The 18709-nt window shown below is 53.2% G+C and overlaps 2 protein-coding genes across 4 annotated transcripts in view; both read left to right on the forward strand.

The window, feature by feature from the left end:
* Positions 1-4990, forward strand: part of ELMO2 (engulfment and cell motility 2) — a 34974-nt gene extending 29984 nt beyond the window's left edge. Inside the window, exons 19-21 of the mRNA XM_080925793.1 lie at positions 446-528; positions 2111-2188; positions 3612-4990. Coding sequence (XP_080781919.1) covers positions 446-528; positions 2111-2188; positions 3612-3812 — 362 coding nt within the window. The 3' untranslated portion in view covers positions 3813-4990. The remainder of the gene's footprint in view (positions 1-445; positions 529-2110; positions 2189-3611) is intronic.
* A 1294-nt stretch (positions 4991-6284) lies between these two features.
* On the forward strand, positions 6285-17095 carry SLC35H1 (solute carrier family 35 member H1). Of its 3 annotated transcripts, none has more exons than XM_080925127.1 (10): positions 6285-6342; positions 10097-10448; positions 10772-10922; positions 11519-11582; positions 12241-12313; positions 12723-12891; positions 12977-13060; positions 15214-15389; positions 16104-16233; positions 16413-17095. In XM_080925127.1, the coding sequence occupies exons 2-10, from the start codon at positions 10329-10331 to the stop codon at positions 16538-16540; spliced, it is 1095 nt and encodes a 364-aa protein (XP_080781253.1). In that variant the 5' UTR covers positions 6285-6342; positions 10097-10328; the 3' UTR covers positions 16541-17095. The 3 variants fall into 3 exon arrangements, with proteins under 3 accessions (XP_080781253.1, XP_080781252.1, XP_080781254.1); XM_080925126.1 differs by having other exon boundaries at positions 6295-6342; positions 10094-10448; XM_080925128.1 differs by lacking the exon at positions 10772-10922 and having other exon boundaries at positions 6295-6342; positions 10094-10448.
* The last annotated feature ends 1614 nt before the right edge of the window (positions 17096-18709 follow it).

Below are 18709 nucleotides of genomic sequence, written 5' to 3' on the forward strand. Positions count from 1 at the left end.
TAAGGCTAGCTGTGTTGTGAATTAATCCTCACCTGCTTTCATATCTGGTCCAATGGGATAAATGCCACACTTCTATCCACAGAGGACTGAGAAATGTATACATTCCTATGGGCACCATCTAGCAGGTGGCATCTTGGTGGTTAGCTGTGATGCTGCTTGCTTTGGCCACTTTGTCACCTTTGCTATGGAAGGAGAAGTGGATGAGTGCCCAAGGCTCTACTGCCTGAAGAGAGGAACCCAAGTAGCACCGATGAGCTTTGAGGAGTCAGGGTTTACAGAGGAGCAGGGCAGGCTAACACACGCACACCTCCCTGAGCTGAGAGGACACTCGGGCCTGAGAGCTGCTACATCCTGGTCCTCTGCCCTGGACTTCCTGTCCAGCACTGAGGAGCGCTGACCAGTTTGCAGCATCAGCTTCCAGATACTAATTCCCATTGTTTCTCAGTTCCTGTTGCAGATATTAAGGCCATTGTCACTGGGAAAGACTGTCCTCACATGAAAGAGAAGAGTGCCCTGAAACAGAACAAGGTGAGAAGCGGGCTGTGCTGAGCCCCTGCCCGTGACAGCTGCAGACATGGTTCTGGGCGCACAGGCTCTCTTTCCACTTTAAATTACACAGCCAACATTAAGAACGTTGAGAATAAGAATAAATAGTTCCCAGTGTGCACCTCACCAGCCTCAGCAACCCTGGCAAATTCTGCCACCCACTCCTCCTTACAGCTTTGGGAGACCCCAAGTGGCACACCATTCTTTCATGAGTATCTTCTGCACACCTCTGAAGGATACAGCCATGGAGTCACACTAACACACCTAGCAGAAGATAAAAGACCATTATTTAATATGAAATATTCCATTCACTTTGAAATGTGCACCTGCTGTCTTCTAAGTGTTACATGTACACACACCACACGGCGTACCTGGTTTTCGATCAGCTCCAGTGGGTTTGCTTGCTGCAGTGTGTGCATCTCCAAGTCCTCCATTCATGCCTTTCCCCTCCATCTTTTTTCTGTCTTTACTTTATTAGTTCAATAGACCATGTTGCTTATGTGGTCATTTCGCAGACTCTTGAGTTTTGCTGACTGGGTCTCTGTGCTTTTCTTCTGTCCCAGATCTGCAAATTGGCACAGGGACCTAGAGGTTTGATTTGGTTCACGTTTGATTTTGCCCTGGCTTGGCCATATCCTACATGGTACTGGGGCCTATCCAGAGGCCCCTAATGGCTGGGTAGTGTTCTGCCCTGTCAGCAGACTCTAGATGCTCAGGACTAAGCCTTGTACACTAGGGTGTTCCATTTACTAATGAGTTGAGCCACTTCTCCATGAAGAAATCTGCCTTTATCTACTGTTGGCTTCCTGTGGTACAGTGGATGGAACAAGAGAGGCCAAAGGCTTGACTCCTCTTGCATGCGTCTCCTAAAGCAGTGAGCTGGTTCCTAGTATCACACAATCATGACCAATTTTTATGTCTTTGTTGTATGTTTTAGTGTTTAAGCTGGTCACGTGACTCTCTGAGTACGTGGATGTGAGCCGGTCACGTGTGATGATGCATTGCAGTTATTGTTTTGATGCACAGACTGTCTCAGCTCATCAGTGGTTTATTTTTGCTAGAGGTTTCTTGTTTTTTTTTTTTTTGTTTGTTTTTTTTGTACCAAGTACAGCACCATAGAAAGGGGAAACCACTCATATTGTGATCTAAGATAAAAACACAGGGTGGAAAGAAATGCCCATTAGCCCAAAAAACAAAACAAAACAAAACAAAAAAAAAACAGGGTGGTATATGGTCCTGGCATTTGACGTTCTGAGTGTTGAAAATACTTTGCTACAGTAAATTTTATTTGTTGTTTTCTTGAGGAGGGTGGGTCTTCCTATGTAGCCCAGACTCACCTCAAATCCTCAACCTCTCAATTGCTGGGATCCAGGCAGGCGTCTTCATTAAAGTTCCAAATTTAAAAAACTACCACCACATCCTAGGATGACTGTGGCAGGGAGTGGGTGAGCTAAGGTCAGTTGACACTGGCCTCGGGTTCAGCCACACCTGGGTGCATGCCTAGGGACCTTGGTGACATCAAAACCAGTCATTGCTCCAAGTCACTGCAACTCTTTCTCTGTAGGAGGTGTTAGAATTGGCCTTTTCCATTCTGTACGATCCTGATGAGACACTGAATTTCATTGCTCCTAATAAGTATGAGGTAAGTATGTGCCACACTGCCTTTATTACCAGTGCCCTCACTGTGTCTCTTCAGCTGGAGAGGAGGTGTGGCCAGCACAGCAGTATTTCCCAGAAGCCCACTGGGCTGGACTTTATCACTTTACTTCTCTCTCCTTCTCTCTCTCTCTCTCTCTCTCTCTCTCTCTCTCTCTCATTTGTGTGTCTGTGTGTGTGTGTGCGCGCGCGCATGTGTGATGTGTAGACCAGGCTGGCCTTGAACTCCAGAGGGCTGTCTTCTGTGTCTCCAGAGGGCTGGGATTAAAAATTTGTGCCTTAGGAGCAGCTGACAATTATTAGAAGTTAGGCTGGCATGGGAGGGTTTTCCTCTTTGTAATCTCAAAATCATTTTCCCAGGTGAGTTGAATCCCAGTTACATGGAGCCGGCCTAGTCTAGGCTGTGGAGCCAGATGGATCTGTTCCTCTTAACAAGGGACTAACAAGGGACTCCCAGTTTACCTGTAGCCCAGGAAGATGCTAGTGCCCAACTCAGTTAACACGTTGTTAATTGAGGTCCTGTTGTTGAGCACTTGGGGTCAAGCTTCAAGAGGAATACGACTAGGGCCAGTATAGCTTTGTTGAAGACAGCGCAGTGAACTAGGCACTAACAAAGACAGCAGCAGAGGGCTGGCCCAGCAGAGCTCATGCGCACCCGTGTCTTCTCAGAGCCTCTGCCTCAAGTTTTCTTTTTCTTTTTCTTTTTTTTTTTAAGATTTGTTTATGTATGTGAGTACACTGTAGCTGTCTTCAGACACACCAGAAGAGGGCATAAGATTCCATTTCAGATGGTTGTGAGCCACCATGTGGTTGCTGGGAATTGAACTCAGGACCTCTGGAAGGACTGTCGGTGCTCCTAACCACTGAGCTATCTCTCCAGCCCAAGTTTTGTTTTTCTGAGACAAGGTGTCATGTAACTTGGACCTAATTGCAACCTTACTGTAGCTTAGGCTAGTCTTGAACCCCCGATTCTCCTACCTTTGTCTCCCAAGTGCCTGAATGTTATAAGCATGTTCCAACACGCAGGATGTGCCAGTTTCTCTTGTACTTTCCTCTAAAACATTCTTTAACATTAGTGGAAGTTTTTTTTTCTTTTCTTTTTTTCTTTAACCATATTGCAACCCCTGAGTCCCTGTGTGCTTCGTGCTCATTTCATTGTGTGTTCATTGAGTATGTAGTCATTTAGTGTGTGTTTTCATTGAGTGTATGTGTGATAATTGAGTGTGTGTTCACTGAGTGTGTGTGTTCATTGAGTGTGATTTTGAGTGTGTTCACGGAGTGTGTGTTCAAGCTGCCCTTGCTCTTGTCTGCCATGGGTTTTTGCATATTGTGAATGGTACCCAACAGCATTGCTGTGAGTCCCACTGCAACCCTGGGGCCACTGTGTGACATTTGCAACTTACCCACAGTACTGCATCTGGATTGATGGGCTCAGCGCCCTCCTGGGGAAGGATATGTCCAGCGAGCTAACCAAAAGCGACTTGGATACCCTGCTGAGCATGGAGATGAAGCTGCGGCTTCTGGACTTGGAGAACATTCAGATCCCAGAGGCACCACCTCCAGTCCCCAAGGAGCCCAGCAGCTACGACTTCGTCTATCACTATGGCTGAGCGGGAAGGGATTGGGGCCCAGGAGAGACACTGGCAGCCCATGCCTTGCCCTCCACTTGTACAAACTCTGTAGTGATTGTGGCAACTACTCCTCAGGCCCAGTGGGACACAGAGCTTCGCTCTGTTCCATCCACTAGGAGTCATGAAGTCAGGGCTTGCCGCCCTCCTCAGCACCACAGAGCCTGGTTGGGCTTGGAGGAGTGAACTCAAGATGCTCTTGCCTCCCACCCTGAGTCTGCATCTGCAGCTGGTACTGGACCTAGTGACAGCCAGCCCCTTTTCTTTCAAGCCTACACTGGTTTGCTGGAGAGCCCATGTGGGCTGGAGCTGGTCACAAAAGGCTGCCCATGGGGACGAGAGGCCTGGGGACGGTGAGAGCCTTGGAGTGACTGTCTTCCGATGGCTCAGGCAAGAGCAGGCCTTGAGGTCTTGCTTAATAGATCTCTGAGGGCTTGTTCCAGCCTCATCCTGTGCCAAGATGTTGCTGCCTCTGGGGTTTGGCCCTATCATCTTGACTCTCTAGAGATGCTCATCTTGTCCATGCAGGTATCAGGACAGTTAGTAATTTTTCCCCCAAGCACTCAGTCTCATCCTGGCCAGGCAGAAGCCTGCAGCCGGAGTCCTGCTCTCTTAGGCTCTAGAAACGCTGCAGGGAAAGACAGCCTCTAGCTCACTCCCTCCAGTTCTGTCTTCTCCTTGCTGAGGAAGAATGTTCCCATGCCCCCTTAGTTACAGGCCCTTCTGTTTGCTTCCCTCTTGCCCGCAGACGAGGGGCATTGCCTTCCCTTTCTCTCCTTCCTGGCGCTGTGGTTTCTGCCATTAGCCATGATTTCAAGAAGCGGCTGGGGCCACAGCTGTGCCATGGGCCTTCATTGGTGCTGCCGCACTTGGAGCACGCGCACAGCCTCTTTCCTCGGACGCATGCTGACGTGGTGGCATTCAGCACTGGGAGCCTGGCATGGTGGTCACCGCCCAGTGAAGAGTGTACTATATATTTTCTTTACTATAGGCCATACTTATGCAGACATGTATATATATTTATATAAGATCTTCCTATCCCAGGATAGAGTGTTGAAGGGAAGGTAAAGTTGAGAGCAAAGCTGTAGTGCTCTCAGTGATGAGCTGAGTGTAACCAGAGAGCAGCCGGGGGCTTCCTGTCAGTGACGTGTTTTCAATAAAGACTCTTTCATGTAGACTGGCTCCTATCAACACCTCTTCCTCTGCACTTGTTCCCTGCCCTGAGGGTCAGGAGCCACCTGGCCGCCTTCCTTTCAGTGTGCTGGGGAGCATCTGGAGAGCTCCCAGCCACTTCCCAAGAGCACCCCCCGCTCCCCTCATCTGTCCTGCTCTGTCATGCACAGACTACTCGCACCTGCTGGCTAAGGATGCTCACAGATTGTGGTACAGAACAGAGTGTTTCCTGCTCAGCCCTGCTGGGTACAACGTAGAAAGGCATACTGTACACCCCCAAAGAACCCATCCTCCCTATTTTCCCTGCCAGGGACACAGCCAGGGAACAGCTCAAGTACTTGTGCCTTTCAAAGAAGATATGTTCTGCACCCCGTGTGTTGCCTGTACTTAGTGCCCAGCCTTCCAGCTGGTGCTTTAAGCTGTCGCTCCCATCAGCAGCCTTGGTAGCTTGAATGAGGGCAGTGATGAAAATAGATACTTCCTCTTGCCGCTGTCAGAAGGGGGTGAGGACAGGCGCTTTCAGAAGGCATAGAAAGTGCATGCAACGCAGGCCTTGAGGGCTGAATGAAGCCAAGACCTTGGGCTGCGATGGGCACCACTGTAGGTCTTAGGAAGCATTGAATCAGCTAACGCTTCCATAATGCCAGCTGGCAGCAGCCTACGGCAGCAGTGTGCACAAAGCACAGCTTACACTCTGGCCTTGAGCCTTCTGCTAGGAGCCAGGAGCCCAGCCAAGTCCTGTGCAAGGATCTCTGTTTGCAGCCAGTCCTGGTAGGGCCCGGATGAGCAGAAGCCTAGAACTGGGCCAGCTTGGGTCTACAGCCCTGGCTTGCATGGCTTAGAGGTTATCTTGCTCACATACCTTGTTCCTAAAATGAATCGAATCCGAGTGTGCAAAATTGGTGTGGAGGCCACTGCAACCGGCTTTCCTGGGCTCCGGGTAAGACTAGGTCCTTCTCCCCCCACCCCTTTCTTTCGGGTTCCATTTCCTCTGGGATGAGCTTCCCATACTCAGCTTATTGAATAGTTCTCACAAATTTATAAGCATATGTCACAAGGTGTCCATTATTACTTTGCCAGAACCTTTTACGTCTTTCTAGCTAAAATTGTAATTGTTGTCACATCACTTTCCAGCTGCTTCAGGTCCCAGCAGGAAAAAAAAAAAAGCCCACTACAGAGTTTAGCATCTGATTCGTTCTTGGTGCTTGTTTAGGGGAAAGATACAGAGGGACTGTGTTGATAGAGTTGCTCTGGCTCCGCCCACCAGCTTCCGGCGGAAGTCTCGCCTCTAGTAGCACAGTGCATTTCTCGAGCTTCCAGCAGGAGGCTCCGGGCGGAGGTAAGTGGGCGTGCGGTGGGCGGTCCCCTGCGTTCTCGCTCGGCCTCAGTTTACCCAGTCTTCTTGTGGCTCTGGGCCCGTTCGCCTGGCATTCGCTGAGTACTTACGAGGGGTCGGGGGAGGAACCAGATGGACACTGCCGAGCAGGCGCGGCAGGGACACGTGAGCAAACACATTCGTCACGCGGTGGGAAGGGCCAAGCGCAGTGGGGACCCTGGGGAAGAGGACAGGCACAGGTTGCCGAGCTGGACGCCGGCTGAGGTGCTGGGCACACGGCCGTACGTGGGGTTGCAGCTGGCAGGCAGGATCTAGGGAGGACTTGCGGACCCAGCCCAGGGGTCTTCAGTCTTGAAACCAGCAGGGCGTCGTGAGGAAATCAGGGCAGTAAGTGCGTGAAGCACCAGGTCACATCGTTTCCACAGTCCTAAAGCAGGGAATCTTGAGGGCCATCAATGCTTGCTACTGTCCCTGTCTCCACTTTATGGAGTCCAGGAGTCCCTGCCCACAACTACATGGGTCTCGTCACATCAGTTAACCTGATCAAGTGAATCCCTTCCTGGTATGCTCCGAGGCCCACCTCCCAGGTGAATCTAGATTCCGTCAGGTTGACCACATTAACCATCGCGCCAGTCTCTGGCTCTTTCTGGACTGCAGGCAGTAGGTGAACGGAAACTGGGGTAGACCGTGGTGATGGGAGAAGGGAAGAAGGTCAACGAATAACTAGAGGTGGGCTGGACAGGGTAGGGGGGGATGAGGAATGCCGGGAGACAGCAATAAGTAAACAGTTATTAGCGTGGCTATCTCTGAGTGACTTTAGAGTCAGATGGAGACCTGAGGAATATTAAGATAGGTTCTTGTGGCACCTTGAGGTTGAGCTGTCAGCTGGAGCTACCAGGTTCCTCTGCCTTCACAGATTGGGGTGGTCTTGGTGTCTGGGAATGAAGGCAGAGGGGCTGGGTTTCGTGCCTCAGGCACAGTGCTTACTGGCCGAGTTAGGGAGAAGGCTCTGGCCAAGCAGCTGTGCAGGAAACAGAAGACTCCAGAGACTGTGGCAAGCTGTGTCCACTATGTCTCTGAGGAGGAAGCTGTTAGTTTCACGAGAGGAGCCACAGAAACCCAGGCTCTGGAGAGGTGACAGGGCAGAGTAACTGCCTAGGCAAACAGCCTGACAGACTGAGGTAAGGGAAGCTTGACGATGGGGAGCTTTGCTGTAGGTGATCGAGTGACACCTACCATGGGCCAGTGCCAAGTGCTGTCCTTCTGATAGTGATACCTCTGCCCCCAAACCACGTGGCTAGAGAAACTGAGTCATCTCGGGCCAGATAACTCAGTTGTAGGTGACACAGACCGGTCTCCTCACAGGTTAGAAGTTCAGAGTCTGTGCTTTGAAACACTAAACTGTACACCCAGGGTCCAGCTGAGGAGGCAGAGGGAACCCATGTGCTACCATGTTGCCCTGCCCTGCTCTGAGGTAGCCCATGTTTCTTGGGGAAAGGGATGCTCCTGAATTCCTTTCCTGGGTAGATGTGATGATGTTCTGCTCTCTTACCACAGAGAAAGGGTGAGGCCCTTAGGGGTTTTACCTCTGCTTCCTGGGGTCCCTTCTAGCTGGTCTCTGTTTTTGTGTGTGAGGATAGGTGACTTTCCGTGTGGTGTCCCATAGAGGTTGGGAGCTTGAAAAGCTCTCTGAAGGAAAGGAGAGGCTTGAACAGTAAATGAACTCTTTGGTACAATGACCAAGGAGGAAGTGATCAGAAGTAGATAGGTTAGTAAGTTGAGAGAAAGGGGAACAGGATGCCCTGGTATTAGCATGCTCCGTGAGTCCCTGGGAAGGGGAGGCAGCAGTTCTAAGGGAGCACTGTGTGGGTTGTTCTGGAGAACTGGAGACTCAACCCAGACCCTTCACGTGCTAGGCCAGCACTACCAAGTAATTTCTGGGCACAGTCTGGGTTGTTACAGAATGTGACAATGTGACAGGATGCTTGTGGCATCTGGTGGGTAGCAACAGGATTTGTCAATAGATGACAACGTATAAGACTGGCCTCTCCCAGAAAGTAGTGCCAGGCTGCAGAGGAAGGTGGACCTTGAGGTCTGTTTGAAGGTTTCACCCTAGGTCCCCAACTGTCTAACAGTGTCAACAGGAGCCTGAGATTAGAGGCCCAGGTGACCAAGTCTAGTCAGCAGCTGGATCTGCGTCTGGAGTTCATGGAGAGCTAGATGCATGCTGGAGAAATGTCAGCCTGCAGAAAGTATGTTAAGATACAAGGCTTAGGCGAGTAGGGCAGGGCCTGTCCACCTGGACCCACCATGCGTTTGGTCACAGCCTGTTTATTAACCTGGAAGTCAGTGGTGAAATAAGACACTTCCCCTTGTCCATTTCCGTGGAGTTGGAGTCACAGTGACCACTGGTGAATTCCTCTTGCTGTAGAATCCACAAGTGAGCCCACCATGAGGGGAAGCTCAGAGCCACCATGCTGGCAGCTCCAGAGCCATGAGGGCTGTTGCTGTCAGAGAAGTGGTATTCCTTTTGGGCAGTACACGTGGCATTCTTAACAATTTCAATGTACAGCAGAGCCCTGGAAAACGATGTTTGCAGAAACCTGTGGCCGACCCCCTCTCTCTCTGCCTTTGTGACTGTCGGAGGTGCTCCGAATGCAGAATCCTTTTTAGCTTTTATAGTTTCTGCTCACCAAATGCTGGGTGCCTCCTCCGGGTCGCCACCCAGAGTTCTAAGCTCCTCTACAGATAGCCACAGTCCAGGAGTCCTTTGGACAAAACCCACAGCCAACCCAGTTTGCCCTGAGGGAGGAGGTGTGATAAGAGGTTCCAGAGTGCAGAGCAGTCTGTGCAGCCTGGTCAGGGAGGAGCCTGATCTCATGATTACAGAAGGTTCCCAGAGGAGCTGGTCCTGCAGCACCCCTGAAGAAGCAGGTGTGTAAGAGTGGGCCAGGGCTCACCCACACAGAGCCAGGACCCCTGAGCCAGGCTTGCCCGGGGCTGACTGACAAGTGGGAGTTTGCCTTGGCAGGCACCTCCTCTCTGGGAGTAGCTGTTGGAGGCCAGAGCAAGGTACAGCTTGAGGTCCCACAGACCTGAAATCCTGTACCCACTCTCTGTCAGAGTCATCAGACTAAAAGGGGCTGTGGAGAAGGCCAGGTGTGTGTGAGGCCCTCGTAGAGTGGAACCTTACAAGCATTAGACAAGGGGACAGGAGTGTGGCTCACTGGGAGTATGGCCCCTGAGCGTGAGGCCCTGGGTTCTGTCCACAGCACTGAAAAGAAAAACAGGTCTGTCTTCCTCAAATCTCTTCAAATCACACCCTTCTCGGTTCCTTCCCCCCCCCAAAAAAATAGAGTAATGGGTCACAGACGGGCTCCTGAGGAAGAGTTGTACTGAAGTGGGGCACACTGAGGAGGGAAGGAGGGTGGGCTGGGTGTAGTGTTCCCTCCATCCTTTCTGGCTGGGAACAGACTGGCAGTGACAGACTAGACCAGGTTAGACCTCAGAACTCCAGGCAGGGCTTTGGCCTTCATGAAGGCAGTTGGGAGCTGCTAAAGGCAGGAGCAAGGGTGGACGAGACCACAGTCACCATTGAAAGGTCCCATGTAGTGGGTTCCTGTGGAATTCAGTTAGAATGTGCACTATAGCTTCAAGTCCCTGGGCTGGGGTGGAACCCGTGGCCTCTGCGGTCTCTTGGTGGCCAGAGATGGTCTGTAGCCACACCACCAGACCCCGACTCTCTTCTTTCCAGCAGTAGAGCTTCGGACCTGTGATCTCGTCAGCCTGCTAACCATGGAACAGTTTGGCTCTGGCCACCAGCCCCTTAGGTGAAGACTCCATCAGGGGCCCATTGCCCGTTCCACGTCATGGAGGCTGAGAGGACTCTTCAAGCCAGGGGAGCTGCCTTTTGAAAACAGTGGTCCAGTCCTGCTGGCTCTCCCTGCCAGCCACCTTCAAGACAGGCTCCTGTTCCTGCTGACCCACGGATGGGGAGGTGGGCCCTGGACGTCGCCTTTGTGTGGAAGGCAGCTCTGACCCTGGGCCTGGTCCTTCTGTATTACTGCTTCTCCATAGGAATCACCTTCTACAACAAATGGCTGACAAAGGTAACCAGGCCTCAACAGCGCAGGGACTGACCTGGAGGTGGCCATGGTTGCTACAGTTGTATTGGGTCATGGTGGCTTTTCCTGGACACTGGTCCCAGGCGGACTAAGCAGGTGGCTGGCAGGGGTGGTGGTGATGAGCCTGGGCAGGGATTCAGTACCTGGGCTGCCACTTCTCTGGGTGACCTCCACAGTGGGGTCATGCAGAGCACTGGATTGGCCTCTTTGTCACCAGAGAGAAGAGCCAGTAGAGTGGCCCCTGCCACCATAGGGAGGAGATAGAGGGGCTGCGTGGCATCTCTGTCTGTCTGCTTTGGGCCCCACAGAGCTTCCACTTCCCGCTCTTCATGACCATGCTGCACCTGGCGGTCATCTTCCTCTTCTCTGCCCTGTCCAGGGCACTGGTTCAGTGCTCCAGCCACAGGGCCCGGGTGGTGCTCAGCTGGACTGACTACCTCAGAAGAGTAGCCCCCACAGGTAGGTCCAGTGTGAGGAGGGCTGCCAGAAAGCAGAAGCCCCTGTGGCCACACACGGCCTGCCCTCTCTCCTCCTCACCCCTCTCCCACATCTGCATCTCAGCAAAGCAGGCAGCGTCCTTGTCCATTGCTGGCTCGCGTGGACCTCAGAGCTCCACCAAACACAGAACAGGGCAGCCTCACCATGTGGCCATGCCGGGTTGGGCTAGGACTAGTCTTGAGTGGGCAAGACTTGAAGAGTGGATGGGGACCTCTGGCCCTGGGGATTTGAGGTCAGAGGGGGAGCTGAGAACTCTGCTGGAGCAGGAAATAGGAGGGAAGGGGCTTAGCGAGCTGGGCCAGGGGAGGGCCAGGCGCCCCTCAAGCAGTTTGACAGGATTTGGTCAATTGTCTCATGTGGAACTGTTTACGTTGTTTAGCAGAGGAGACCAACAGGCCTAGCCAGTCAGAATGGGCTCCAGCCCTAAGCAGGTAGACTATTTGGCTAGGGGTTAGCCTTGAGTTGCTTGGTGGAAGGGAAGGCAAGCAGGGCCTCAGGTGTTTCAGCCTCATGCTTGCCAACTGGCTGCCCCGGCTGGATGTCCCTGTTCCCCACAGCACTGGCAACAGCACTTGACGTGGGCCTGTCCAACTGGAGCTTCCTGTACATCACTGTGTCCCTGTGAGTACTGACCACACCCTCCGCCCCCTTCTGGCCACGCTTACTTGCTCTTTCCTGCTGGCAGTCTTCACAGTCAGCAGTGGGCCAGCTCCTCCACCACACCCAGGGGCCAGCCCTCACTCTCTCTCGGCTCCTCCCTGGCACCCTGGCAGCACCCTGGCACCGGGAAGCTTCCAGCTCTTTTGTAAGCCCGGTACAGAGAGCTAGGCTGCACCTGCTGGCCAGGCAGCAAAGGGAAGCTAAGAGACTGGACAGAGCTGCCACAAGTTCTTGGCAGGGTGGGGGAGGGGTTGGGAACCGTGTTTGTGTGAGTGTGTGAGTGAGTGTGTGTGTGTGTGTGTGTGTGTGTGTCAGAGCCCATCCATTTGCAGTCCCAGCTCTGATGTCTTGCTTCAGAGAGTGTAGCTCCTCATTTCTCTTTGTCCAAGTTTCTGTCATCCTTACCTGGTCTCTACCAACAGCCAGGTAAAGACCAGACTGAGTAAGCTTGGCGTTAGACCCGCAGCTCACCCCTCAGTGACAGTCAGCCTCTAAAGACTTCTTAGAGACTTCTTCCCCCAAAAGGTGGCATATCCGCACAAACCCCACTGGCTACTTGGGGCTGGTCGCCCTCAGGTGGGTCTGCAGCCATGCATTGTGGGTCTCTGCTCTGCTCCAGGTACACAATGACCAAATCCTCTGCTGTGCTGTTTATCCTGATCTTCTCTCTGATCTTCAAGCTGGAGGAGCTGGTGAGCCCCACGTCCCTTGTCACTGTGTGGCAGGAGACTGCTGGCTTGTGTCTCTGCTGGCCCGTGTGTCCCCTTCTTGGGGAGGGAACCTAGATATGGGTGACAACTGCAAGTTTAGAAATAATTGTGGCAGGGTCAGAATGGGATTCCCCTGGGGCAGCTGAGTGGTTCCTGTTTGTTAGGAGGGCACTTGGAGCCTGGAATGGCCACTAGTACTTGAGTATTTCATAACAAGTGTGATATTAAGAACATGCCTGCTGCAAATCAGCCTTCAGTCCATCAGTCCTCAGGGGCCTCAGGACCTTTGGAGGCGATGAGGCATAGATGGAAGGCTACTGATCCCCAATCCAGATGTGGCACATGCTGGGCCTGGAGCTCCCAGCGAGCTGTACTGTTGTTCCCCTTCTAGCGTGCAGCCCTGGTCCTGGTGGTCCTGCTCATTGCTGGAGGTCTCTTTATGTTTACCTACAAGTCCACACAGTTCAACGTGGAGGGCTTTGCCTTGGTGCTGGGGGCTTCGTTCATTGGTGGCATCCGCTGGACCCTTACACAGATGCTTCTGCAGAAAGCCGATCTCGGTGAGCCCCTGGGGAGGGATGGGGGCTGGGTAAACACAGGCCAGCAGGCCTGGCCTGACAGAACTTGCCTTGTCCTGTCCTGCAGGTCTCCAGAATCCCATCGACACCATGTTCCATCTGCAGCCACTCATGTTTCTGGGGCTCTTCCCTCTCTTTGCCATCTTTGAAGGTACACTCAGTCTTCTCCCTCTGGGTACCATAGGTCAACAGGTCCCACATTACCGCTCTGAGCTCAGCACAGTGCTAGCCACAGGTTGCCCAGATCCAGAACTCAGACCCTCCCCAGCATCTGTGGTTTGGGAAATGGACAGACACACAGACTGACTAGAATCATGAGACAAGAATGCAGAGGAATTAGGTGTGAGGTACAGGGAGTCAGTGCGGAGGGTCAGAACAGCCCCAGAGGCACCTGAGCTGTTTGTGACTTTTTAGATGCATAGGTTTGTCGTCCCCTTACAACCAGATGTGGAGGACTAATATCATCCCTGTTCAGCGGGAGAAAGAAACCGAGGAAACAGAATGTTGAAAGCTTGTACACAGTCCCATAGCTCTTCAGCAAGCCAGACTAGGTGTCCACAACCTGGCATCAGGAGGCCAGGCCACTGTCACACTGCGGGCATGCCTCTCAGGGGGCAGAGTTCTGTCACAGGTGGGGACGGCAGAGGATGGGCGGTGGGCTGGTGGGTAGATGACATCCAGATGCTCTGGCAAGCAGGGCGGGAGGCTCGGCCGTGGATGTTAGCCAGCACCGGCAGAGTGGCCCCTTCTACAGCTGGGGTTAGGGGACAGCCTGGGCACATGGACGATTGTTCCATCTCCCGTGGCTTTCAGAGAAGAGGCAAGGCCAGGGGTATACAGGTGGAGAGAATGTTGTCACCTTTCTTCCTCCAGTGCTTTGGGATTAGTCTTCGTCCCTTTTTTACCCTCCTTCTCAGAGTCCCAACTGTCCTCAGGGTCATTACAGAAAATTCCATCCCACATCCATTTAAGTTTCAAGCAGCGAAGCATCTCCAGCCTCCGTGAGAAAATTATTCCACAGCCCCGTTGTCCAGGAAACTTGCATGTGGAAGGAGCCTCATGCTTCTCCTTCTAAAAATCTCTCCCCATTCCTTCATTATGCCCCTTGTAGCAAACACCACACTCACCCCCTCCCAGGCCCTCTCACTGTTCCCACTCTGCAAACCTCATCCACAAGCCCCCGGTCGCCACCACTTAGCAAAGCTGCGTGGACTTAGCTCCTTTAATCTTCTCTGGTAAATTAATCCCCCAAGCGCCTTCATTACTTATGTTGCTCTTCCCTGAATTCCCTTCAATTTGCCTTTGCAAGCGCTCTAAGCCCAGCACCAAACAAGATGGCTCAAATCACCAGGCTGCTAGCCTGGGGCACACTGCTGTGAAATTTTGCACTCCCGCCCCTTGGCCCCCCAAAGTTCTTGTCTGCCTTCAGTGCCCTCCTGTGTACACTGTGCCCAATGGATACTGACCTCACCCACTCTTAACACACCCTGGGGCCTTGCTTTGCAAAGAGCCCAGGAGCCTTTTAAGAAGGAAGCCACTGCTTATGAAAATTGAAGCAGAAATTGGTGTGGTGTGCAGTGTGCTCTGGAGCAAGGGGCTGAAGCTTCGTCATGAGTTTGTGGGTGGGGTGTGGGGGGGGTGGCTCTTTTTGGGATGGGTCATGTGTAGCCCAGGCTGGACTTGAGCTTTCTATGCAGCTGGCCAGTCTTCTGCCCTGTCCCCCGTCCCTGCCCCAGATGCTGTGATTACTGGTGTGTGTACCACGCACCCCCAACCATGTCCTGTCACCACGCTCTACCTCCATGCCCCATCACCATGCCCAGCTCGGGTTAAGAGGAGAGGGTGTTTTTGTTTTTTGAGATAAATTCATTAGATGAAACTGCTCGCTGAAGAAATGACAGTTTAGTCGCTGTCCTGTCATTCTGTCAATAGGGAAACCCACAGCCAAAAGGGGCCATCTCCACCATTGTTCACAAACACACACACACATACACATGTACTCCCATGTACATAACCTAACGGTGAGGGGTCCTACAACTGCACACTTTGCATTCCTATATAGTCAGCCTCCACCAGAGCCATAGGTACAATCCTGTTCTGATAATGGACATGTATTGGCCTGGGCTCTGTAGTGCTCACTTGGGTCCCTGGTCTCAGGCAATCTATGGGGGACTGTCGTAAAGCCCCCCATTCTTTTTTCTACCTCAGATAATCAGCATCTCCCACTCCCACCATACCATGCTGAAGAAACACAGTAGCTGTTGAGCAGGCCCTGGCCTCCCACCCTCTCCCTGTTGCTTTTAGGTCTCCATTTGTCCACCTCTGAGAAGATCTTCCGCTTCCAGGACACTGGGCTGCTCCTGAGGGTTCTTGGGAGCCTCCTCCTCGGTGGGATTCTGGCCTTTGGTTTGGGCTTCTCTGAGTTCCTCTTGGTCTCCAGAACATCAAGCCTCACACTCTCCATTGCTGGCATTTTTAAGGTACACACTGGGAAGTGACCCCAGGCCTACTCTGGAAGGCTTCTAGCAGCTCTGCCCGTTTCTGAACCTGAGAGGGTTGGAGAACAGACAGCGGAGTGTGGCCCAGGACATGCTGTGACTTTCCCCCGTGGAGCTGAGCAAGTGCCACTTCTCAGCAGCGCATAGCCCTGAGGATGCGAGCCAGGCCTCACTACCAGGCCTGCCGTGTGCCTACATGCTACCTGACCGGCAGCTTGAGTTGCATGGCAGTAACCCGAACACTGAACGCTGATCTGTGAAAAGTCCCACATTGGGAGCCGGGCACACGGGTCAGGTCTAGGGAGGAGTTTCCGTCTGGCCAGGTAGACTCCATGCTGGAGCAGTGACACCCAAAGCAAACGTTTGGGTGTTAAGTGTCTTCTAGCTATGATGAGGAGAGGCCTGTCTCAAAGCCATGCTGAGAGCTGTCCGTCAGTGGGTGCCTAGCAACAGCAGACTCCCTTATGCCAGGGGCACCTGTGCTGTAGTCTGGGGGTTGGTTGGCAATCTGCTTTCGCTAAGAGTCGTGCATCCGCATCTCAGTAGCACCAGGTCTGCAGGCCAGTGATCTGGGCACAGAGGTCTCAGCTTCTGCCTGTCACACCAGCTGGTCTGGCTTTGGCCTCAGTATACACAGAGCTCTGCCCTCCTGGCCACAGAGTCAGCTTCTGACCCATGTTCTGCCTCTACCCACAGGAAGTCTGCACCCTGCTGTTGGCAGCTCACCTGCTGGGTGACCAGATCAGCCTCCTGAACTGGCTGGGCTTTGCCCTCTGCCTCTCTGGCATCTCCCTGCATGTGGCCCTCAAGGCCCTACATTCCAGAGGTACTGTCCCCTCCCCCACCCCCGTGGCTTAGAATTACTGATTGTCCTGCCATCCAGCCACCTCTTCCCAGCTGTTCCTGTAGCTCAGGACATGTGCCAGATGGTGCTGGCACCCTGGGAGGGTATAGGGCCATCCCCAGAGAAGTTTACAGGTCAGTAACTGGTGTGTCTACCCCAAGGTGATGGTGGCTCTAAGCCCCTGAAGGGCCTGGGCTCCAGTGCTGACCTGGAGCTGCTGCTTCAGAGCAGCCATCAGGAGGAAGAGGACGGTGAAGAGGAGTATTTTATGACCCAGGGACAGCAATGACCAGCCCGGGAGCAGCAGAAGCAGGCCACCGCGGTCAATGCTGCTGGCAAATCTTGGCCTTAGAGCAGCTGCAAGTGGCGGCCTCCGAGTTGTCAGCAGGGGCTCAGAGACTCCTGCTCTTTCCTGCAGAGCTTGCTCCCAAAAAGTGAATGCCAGGGTCACCCAGGACCAGAGGAGCCAGTGTGGCCTGTCTTCCACCATTGCTCTGGCTCTCAGAGCCAGGGTGAACTTAAGCAGTGAGGTAGTATCTCAGATTTGGACTGTGGGGCATCTGGGAAGGAGTCATGGAGAGGCTGGGCCTCATCACCTGGACAGCAGCTTCCGTGGAGAGTAGATTTATTTATAGTTGAAATAATGATTTTCTTCTCCACAGCCCAGTGTTGCCTAAGGCATGAGAGGAAGGAGAGCCCTGGGGCCTGGCCTCTCCTCCATTCCCTGCCTGGGGCCCTGGCCTCTGCCCTGCCTTCTGTAGTTTATGCTCCTGCCTGTGCCCCAGGCCCCATTCTTGGGGCCATACCATGGACCCACCGCAGGAAATAAATGAGTGTTTGCTCAGTACCGACTTCTGGAGACTACCAGTCTTACAGCCCAGATCCACATTCTTGCTCTGTCTTGTACTTGCTGTGTGACCTTAGTTTCTCTGTGCTGTAGGTTGTGTATCTATTTTTAAAAGAGGGGCTAATGTCTATTTCAGGCTATCTGGAAAATGGTACAGATTAGCTGTTACGTATTCTTAAAATACTGTCAAGAACCAAGAGACCAAGACTTGGAAGAATTTGGCAGGAGGGACTCGGTTCTGTAATGTGCGCCAATCAGTGCCCTTCTCTATGGCCGTGCCCCAGGGCTGAGCGGGGCTGAGCCCTCTTGTGGCCTGACACCCAAGCTGATTCTCTGCTTTAGCAGGGGAGCTGCTGTCCCAGGAGGCGAGCTTATAAATTGCTTCAGGCACTCACAGCAGGTGGCGCCATTTGCCCACACTGTGGTTCCAGCCCTGTCTGCTACCACCCCTGCCCAAACCCTGGCAGCAGAGGGTGCCTGACGCAGTGATGTCTGTGTGGCTTTGGGCAGAGACCCAGGAGGGGCTCTGTAGAGTTGGAGCGACTAGAGCTCCATTGGTTATGCCCAGAACGTGAGCCGGACTCCAGACTTGTAGAAGGGACAGATAGTAAATATTTCCATTGAGGACCATATGGCATGTGTTGCAACTTGAAGCAGGAAAGAAGCCTTGCATGGCACAGACACAAAGGGGCGTGGCTACATCCCAGTAAAATCTGGTTTCCAAAAGTGAGTTCTTGCCCGCCCCTGCTGTAGGGGGATCCCTGTGAGTTGAGAGTCTGGCAGGGAGACTGAGGCCCAGGAGCAGCCAACCTTAGAACTGGAACTGTAAACAGCCTGAGTTCTGATTCCCTGCCAATCTCCACACTCCAGAGAGCTACCTTATCTGGCCTCTGCCTGTCTTAGGTTCTGTAAGCTCAGAGGTCAGGATTACAGAATGCTCTTGTTCCAACCCAATGATGTGGGAAGAGCCAGGCCGGGAAGGGCTGAGAAGACTGACTGCCTATGAGGGAGAGAGCCGCACAGCCCCTGGCTCAGGTGGATGAGAGCTTCCTGTCTGCTCTGCACCGCCCCCCTCTCCAGGACACAATCTGGCACCGCTGTCTGGTGCAGTAATTACAGGGTGCGGAGTGGGCCCTCACTGCTCACATGTTGGGTTCAATGACAGCCCCTCACTTAGCAGCAATTACCAGCCAGGCCTAGAGGAGGCCTCCCTTCCCTCCTCCCCCACCCGGTCCACCCAGTTGCCTGGCCTCCTGATCTAGACTGTCCATCCTCAGCCCTGAGCCCTCCAACCACCCATGCTGTCTGCAGCCACTGCATCTTGGGGGGCGGGGGCGGGGGCTACAGCATCACCATGGCAACTCGGCGTTTGCCCAGGTTGAGGGAAGCTGAGGATGTGACTGGTCTCTCTGAGGCTGTACAGTCTGTCCCCAGCTCCAGAGCTGCTGCAGCAGCAGAAGGGGGCAGGGTAACCTAGGTCTGAGTTTTAAGTGCTTACATGCCCACCACCTCTCCCAGGAGCCCACAGCGGGAGGAAGGTTAATGACCTCAATATACTAGGATGCTTGTGGTTGGTGTGCAGACAAGAACAAGCCAGAGGTTTCCTGAGAG

This window comes from Micromys minutus (genome assembly GCF_963924665.1).
Source record: "Micromys minutus genome assembly, chromosome: 11".
Classification (NCBI taxonomy): domain Eukaryota; kingdom Metazoa; phylum Chordata; class Mammalia; order Rodentia; family Muridae; genus Micromys; species Micromys minutus.